At 42.4% G+C, this 6,844-nt stretch overlaps 1 protein-coding gene across 3 annotated transcripts; it reads left to right on the forward strand.

Annotated features, from left to right (window-relative positions):
* Positions 1-751: 751 nt before the first annotated feature.
* LOC122642539 (protein argonaute 7-like) lies at positions 752-4,562 on the forward strand. Of its 3 annotated transcripts, none has more exons than XM_043836044.1 (3): positions 752-1,168; positions 1,662-2,898; positions 3,037-4,562. In XM_043836044.1, exons 1-3 carry the CDS (start codon positions 832-834, stop codon positions 4,496-4,498), a joined length of 3,036 nt encoding a protein of 1,011 aa, XP_043691979.1. In that variant the 5' UTR covers positions 752-831; the 3' UTR covers positions 4,499-4,562. The 3 variants fall into 3 exon arrangements, with proteins under 3 accessions (XP_043691979.1, XP_043691981.1, XP_043691980.1); XM_043836046.1 differs by having other exon boundaries at positions 3,040-4,562; XM_043836045.1 differs by having other exon boundaries at positions 1,665-2,898.
* The last annotated feature ends 2,282 nt before the right edge of the window (positions 4,563-6,844 follow it).

Genomic DNA, 6,844 nt, shown 5'->3' on the forward strand with positions numbered 1-6,844 from the left:
AGTCCGATCAGATCCCCGATGGACTAGGACCCCACACCGGGACCATCGGGTTACTAAATGTGTTGGGCCAGGCCGGGCTTTAATTGGGCGGGCTCGATCAGTTATGCCAGGCCGGGTTTGGAATTGACACCCCTAGACTTACACAAATCAGATATGTATATGAATAATTGAAAATAATCCGGATTCAAATCACATCCATATACGTTTAGGGGTATTTGTATTCAGATCCTCTTAAATGCGGTAATTAATTAACTAACACTGATGGTACTGGCAATCACGAGAGGGGTGAAGTGCTTTGGCTGACTACTCTATTTTGAGTTTCAGACCCTAGTGTGCCCAACCATAAGGTCAACAGCATAGCCTGGTAACCGTGATGGCCCCATAGTTCCCATACTCCTAGTCCTAGGCCTGTAAAGAATACCTTCGATATCCTCTTCTCTTCCCTTTTATTAATAAAGTCTGCAACACTAGGAAGTCCTAACTCTTTGTCCTTCCTCCAATTCTTTTCTTTCCATCCTTTTTATCTTTCTGGTATTCAGTAGACAATCACTACTACTACTACTATGGGGTTTAGGCCCTTTCTTTCTTTTACTCTCTTTTCAAAAGCAAAATGGTAAACCAACAAACACTTTTGTTTGGAATTTATTTGCCAACATCATCACTGCATCATCACCCTTACCTCCCTCACTCACAGTCTCACACCCTCTCTGCCTTTGAACTTCAGAGATTACTAGAGTGTTGAATAGAAGAAACTCAAGGGATTGAAGTGCTTATAGTTCATTCGTTCTCTCATTTTCATGGTCGTGGCTTTGTTTCTGGTTCAATCAAATTATGGAAGAAACGGAAGACTCCAAATCTAGCAAGACCTGCACTTCTGAGCCTTGGAGTTGCAGAGGGAGGACTCAACCTCACCACCGTCGGCATCAACTTCCCCTGCTTCCTCATTCCTTTCACAACGTGTTTGGATACCATGACCGTTACCAAAACTCTCCAGCCCTTCTTCCTTTACCTCCTCTCATACCTCTGCAACTACCTGCAATTTCACCGCCAACCCAAACCCAGAAGTTTAGATCAAGAACCCATATGCCAAAAAATGCATGGAAGCAGAAAGAACCTATCTGCACCAGCTCCTCCGATACCCAGGTCTCAGCTGCTACTGTTTCACAAGGTAATTATTCGTCTTCTATTCTATCCCCCCACCCCCTCCTTTTTTACTTCCTCTGTTCTTCAATAATTTTAATCGTCTGTGACTGTTCATCTTAACATACTGGTATGAGTTTATACGTTAACGGATACAGGACAAGAAACTCCCTTTCAAGGAAAAAATACATGCCGGAATCTTCTGATATTGGCCCAAGAACTTACTGCAACAGAGATGGAGGTCTCTTTTCTTTTAAGTATCTTTTGCTAGGGGGCTGGGAGTGAGAGGATTTTGCTTCCTCTAGGAATAACCAACCATTTTTTTTTCCTGGCAAAACCGTTTAACCATTCTGATGAATGTTAAACTTAGGAGAATCTAACTACCAACAATAAGATTTCTGGTTGCTCCAACTTCAGATTAAGCACACGTACTTCCCGTTTAGTTCCTTGTGTTCTACATCCAATATAGGATCGATTCTCTGTGTAACTTTTCCTTATTTTTTTGGGGGGGTCTGGTTTAGCAGAGCAAGAAGGGCTTCAACAGAAACAAAGCACGCCAACCAGAGGAGAAGATAAAAGGGGAGAAACTGCTGCTACTCAGGAGGCGCTGGTAGCACCGAAAAGACCAGATTCTGGTGGGCTAGAAGGTTCTTTGATACCTCTCCTTGCTAACCATTTTCTTGTCCAATTTGATTCCTCTCAAAAGATTTTCCATTATGATGTCGAGATCTCTCCACATCCTTCCAAGGAAATCGCAAGAATGATCAAGCAGAAACTTGTACAGGACCACTCAGCCGCATTCTCCAATGTTCAAACAGCCTTTGATGGCAGGAAGAACATCTATAGCCCTGTGGAATTCCAAAACGACAAGCTTGAATTCTACATTAGCCTCCCAATTCCCATGGCGAAATCCATTTGGCCATCAAATGAAATCAGTAATACAACAGAGAAACACCATGAACTTAAACTTTTCCGAGTAAACATCAGGCTTGTTTCAAAGTTTGATGGGAAGGAATTGAGCTGCTACCTGAGCAAGGAGGGTGAGGATTGGGCTCCTCTTCCTCAGGAATATCTCCATGCATTGGATATTGTCCTCCGGCAGGGCCCAATTGAGAAATGCATACCACTTGGTAGGTCACTGTATTCAAGTTCAATGGGTGGAACTAAAGATATTGGAGGGGGAGCAGTTGGGTTAAGAGGGTTCTTCCAGAGCCTACGACCAACTCAACAGGGTCTGGCCCTCAATGTGGATTTCTCTGTGACAGCTTTTCACGAGAGTATTGGCATAATTCAGTATTTGCAGAAGCGGCTTGAGTCCCTAAAAGATCTTTCTCAGAGGAAAACTAGGGGTTTAGTTGGGGAAGAGAAAAAAGAAGTGGAGAAGGCCTTGAAGAATATTAGAGTATTTGTATGCCATAGAGAAACTGATCAGAGGTACAGAGTGCATAGCTTAACCAACGAAGCAACTGAGAATCTCTGGTTTAAGGACAGGGATGGGAAAGATCTGAGATTGGTTGATTACTTCAAGGATTACTACAACTTTGATATACAGTTCAGGAACTTGCCATGCTTGCAGATTAGCAAGAGCAAACCATGTTATCTCCCTATGGAGCTATGTGTGGTGTGTGAAGGCCAGAAATATCTTGGGAAGCTTTCTGATGATCAGACAGCAAAAATCCTTAAGATGGGATGCCAGAGACCAAGGGAACGAAAAGCCATTATTGACCGGGTCATGGGAGGGACATTTGGACCAACAAGGTAACTAGTACTACATCAGGAAATATTTTTCATTTGTGTTATTTTCTGATATCTGTTTGCTTAAATATTATGTTCTTTATATAGTTAGAATCAGCTGAGTTGCTTATAAGTAACAAGCTTTCTTTTTTATATTGACAGCAGTGAGCATGGAAGAGAATTCAAGCTCCATGTTTCAAGAGAAATGACCAGATTGAATGGCAGAGTACTTCAACCACCCAAGCTGAAGCTTGGGGACAATGGCCATATAACTAATCTAGTTCCTTCCCGCCATGACAGGCAATGGAACCTTCTTGATAGCCATGTCTTTGAAGGTACTAGAATAGAAAGGTGGGTATTAATAAGTTTCGGTGGCACTCCTGATCAGAGGTCTAATATTCCAAGATTCATGGACCAACTATCTCAGAGGTGTGAGCAATTGGGTATCTATCTTAATAAGAATACTCTTATTAGGCCCCAGTTTGAACCAATCCAAGTTCTCAACAATGTCACTTTGTTGGAATCCAAGCTCAAAAAGATTCACAGAGCTTCATCAAGGAACCTCCAATTGCTAATATGTGTAATGGAGAGAAAGCACAAAGGGTATGCAGATTTGAAACGAATTGCTGAGACTGGTGTTGGGGTTGTGACTCAATGTTGCCTATACCCCAATCTTGCCAAGCTGGGCTCTCAGTTTCTAGCAAACTTAGCTCTCAAAATCAATGCCAAGGTTGGGGGCTGTACAGTGGCTTTATACAATTCATTACCTTCTCAAGTACCAAGGTTGTTTGAGCTTGATGATCCTGCAATCTTCATGGGTGCTGATGTTACCCACCCACACCCACTTGATGATTCCAGTCCCTCCATTGCAGCAGTTGTGGGCAGCATGAATTGGCCTGCCGCAAACAAGTACATATCAAGGATGAGATCACAAACCCATAGACAAGAAATCATCCAGGACCTTGGTGAGATGGTGGCAGAATTACTGGAAGATTTCTACCAGGAAGTGAACAAGCTACCCAAGAGAATTATCTTCTTCAGAGATGGGGTGAGTGAGACCCAATTCTACAAGGTTCTTCAAGAGGAATTACGGGCCATAAGAGTGGCCTGTTCTAGGTTCCCTACTTACAAGCCTGCTATTACTTTCATGGTAGTTCAGAAGAGGCACCACACAAGGCTATTCTCATACAAAAGTGATCCATCTTTAGCCGGAGGCGACGGCTTGGACGAGAACATATCACCAGGGACTGTTGTGGATACGGTAATTACGCACCCAAGGGAGTTTGATTTCTACCTTTGTAGCCATTGGGGGGTGAAAGGTACAAGCAGGCCAACCCATTACCATGTCTTATGGGATGAGAGTAGGTTCACCTCTGATGAACTACAAAAGCTAGTACATAATCTCTGCTATACTTTCGTAAGGTGCACCAAGCCAGTTTCTTTGGTCCCTCCAGCTTATTATGCCCACCTAGCTGCATACAGAGGTAGGCTTTATCTTGAGAGGTCAGACTCACCATCAATTGTTAAAAACACTGCTGCTACACTCTCCAGATCTGGCCCTCCCAAGGCAACACCATTGCCAAAACTAAATGATAACGTTAGAAAGCTCATGTTCTATTGCTGATCATATATAATACTTCTTGAGAGATCTCATCTTCCTGAAAGAGGTTCATTGTTTTCAGTAGAAATTAACACAGACAAGATTAATACAGAAAACTAGTTCATCCTTCATTCTCTTTTGTATATATGTATGGGAAACAACAATGACCGACTATGAGGGTGTTGTGTTTGTGTTTTGAACTCTGACCATTTCTATTGTTGCTTGGAAGAAATTCCCAAGTAAGAGACTAATTAAAGAGCAATACTGTTCCCTTCTTATATTACTCAGGAAGATAAAAAAGCTTTAAAGGAAGGTTCCTGACTTAGCTTTTAGTAAACTGTACTGGGTTACTGGAGGACGAAAAAGATATATGGTTATGTGCAATATGATAGGCGGAGGAGGATTTACAGAACATAAATCGATACAGGGACAGGGAGATCTTTTAATCTGTGTACAGAGGATCTGTTCATAGTAGCTTTTTACTTGTAATTAATATTGCCTGACCCTTCCTCTCCATGACTCCATGCATGCAATCGTGCAAAGCAACATAGTAGGGTGCACGGCAGTTTAGCAAAGCCAGGCCAGGCATATTCTATAAAGTTAAAAACTTTTTCCAGTCATTTAAAAAGCCTATTAGTGGTACCCACTAGGCCACTTAGTACAGTTTAGAGCGTGTAGAAGACTAGAGAGACGTAGACCAACCCAGTCTTATATATAGCCCTGTTGGCCTGCCCACTGTAAGACAAATAGAGAAGAAAGTACGACAGAGTAAGGAGAGGAGAGGAGAGGAGAGGAGTCTTGACTATTCCTGCTTCTTCTTTTTCTCCACCACAAGTTCTAATAGGAAAAGTTGCATATCACTGCATGAGCCATGAGCCATGACCCATGAGGCATTGAAAACCTAGAATCTGGGGCAGCACAGCAGGGTCCCAAAGTACATTGAGGTCACAGAGGTGAGAACTGAATTGGGTCCATCCACATCCATCGATCTGTTCCATTCCAGTAGGACCAAACCATGTAATTCTTGAGGAATCAAATGGTTAGCCCTTGTCCTCTAACATGGGACCCACACACGTGTGCCATTACCATATATCCATCCTTACATTTTATTCTTTCTTTCAAAAGACACTGTACTCTGTACTCTGTACTCTGTACTCTGTACTCTGTACCCTGTACTATATATATATATACACTGTAGATGCTCCAAAAGACACTTCATTTATGCAATATTTACTCTCTCTCTCTCTCTTCCCAAAAAGTAAAGAGACAGAAAGACTGGAAAATAATCTACCCTTGGAAAGGATGCCTCCCTCTCTCTCTCTCTTGAGATTTCTTTCAGTCTTTTGTCTTCATTTTACTTCCATCTGTTTTGTCCGCCACTTTAATTCAGTCTTTTTCTCCTTTTTCTGCTGACCTTTTTCTATACTAAACAGTTGGACCATCTACCCGGGTCAGCCCAAAACCTGTCTGGGAAAATTAGTGTTTGGGTCAGGCTTTATATTAGCTCACGGACTGAGCTAGGGTTAAGATTTTCAGACCTTGGGTTGACGAGGTTGCATCAGGCTGATGCCCTTGTTATCATGGTTTTAGTGCATGGTGTCGGAACGGATATCGGTAACACGTAAAATTGATACGATATTGATACAGTATCTGCCTGGATCAGTTGTATTGAACAAAATTATCCATGAATTTCCTTAAAAAATGGATTTTCTGACCATTTTACCCGTTATCCGTACCATGCTACCAATACGGTATCGGCACGGTATCGATATTGGTGACTAGCAAAACCTGTACGTATCGCCTGATACTTAGAGCCATGCTTGCTACAAGCCCAGCCCAGCACTGGGGCGCAGGATGCAACCATGAGGGTGAGCAAGGTGGCCGGCCTGCCACCTGGATGACCCAAACCCCACCCATGTCCAACCCCATGTGTTTGGGCGCAGCCTGCACCTAGATGCGCTTTCGGACATAGAACGTGCACCCTATAAATATGAACTATTGGGATAGAATACGCTAGCATCCTTTGTTGTCCATCTCGTTCCTTTTCACATGAAATGATCTCGTTGCCTATTGCCCTTCAATGAACTAAATCTTTTTGTTGCACCTCATTGGCATACTCACCTATGCTGCTTGCTCAGATTCTCTCCTTTACATCAATGCATAGAAAGCTTCTTTGGAAGCGAAATTTATGGATCTATCCCTTGTTATCTTAACTTAAATTTGCTTCCCACATAACCATTAGATGAGACCATGCCAATGACAAATATTACACCATTTTTCATTAAATTCAAGAGAAATCTCTGAAATGGGAGCTTAATGATATAAAAAATAGATAATGTGCTGTGCTCACCGTTTTCTTGGTCTTATTTT

The sequence above is a fragment of the Telopea speciosissima genome, chromosome 10 (assembly GCF_018873765.1).
Source record: "Telopea speciosissima isolate NSW1024214 ecotype Mountain lineage chromosome 10, Tspe_v1, whole genome shotgun sequence".
In the NCBI taxonomy this organism is placed as follows: domain Eukaryota; kingdom Viridiplantae; phylum Streptophyta; class Magnoliopsida; order Proteales; family Proteaceae; genus Telopea; species Telopea speciosissima.

What these genes read in the sequence shown, in the direction of transcription:
- LOC122642539 (XM_043836044.1), top strand. Translation starts at nt 832, where the DNA reads ATGGAAGAAACGGAAGACTCCAAATCTAGCAAGACCTGCACTTCTGAG. An exon ending in AGCTGCTACTGTTTCACAAG is followed by an intron (nt 1,169 to 1,661) that starts GTAATTATTCGT and finishes GGTCTGGTTTAG; the next exon opens with CAGAGCAAGAAGGGCTTCAA. An exon ending in GGGACATTTGGACCAACAAG is followed by an intron (nt 2,899 to 3,036) that starts GTAACTAGTACT and finishes TTATATTGACAG; the next exon opens with CAGTGAGCATGGAAGAGAAT.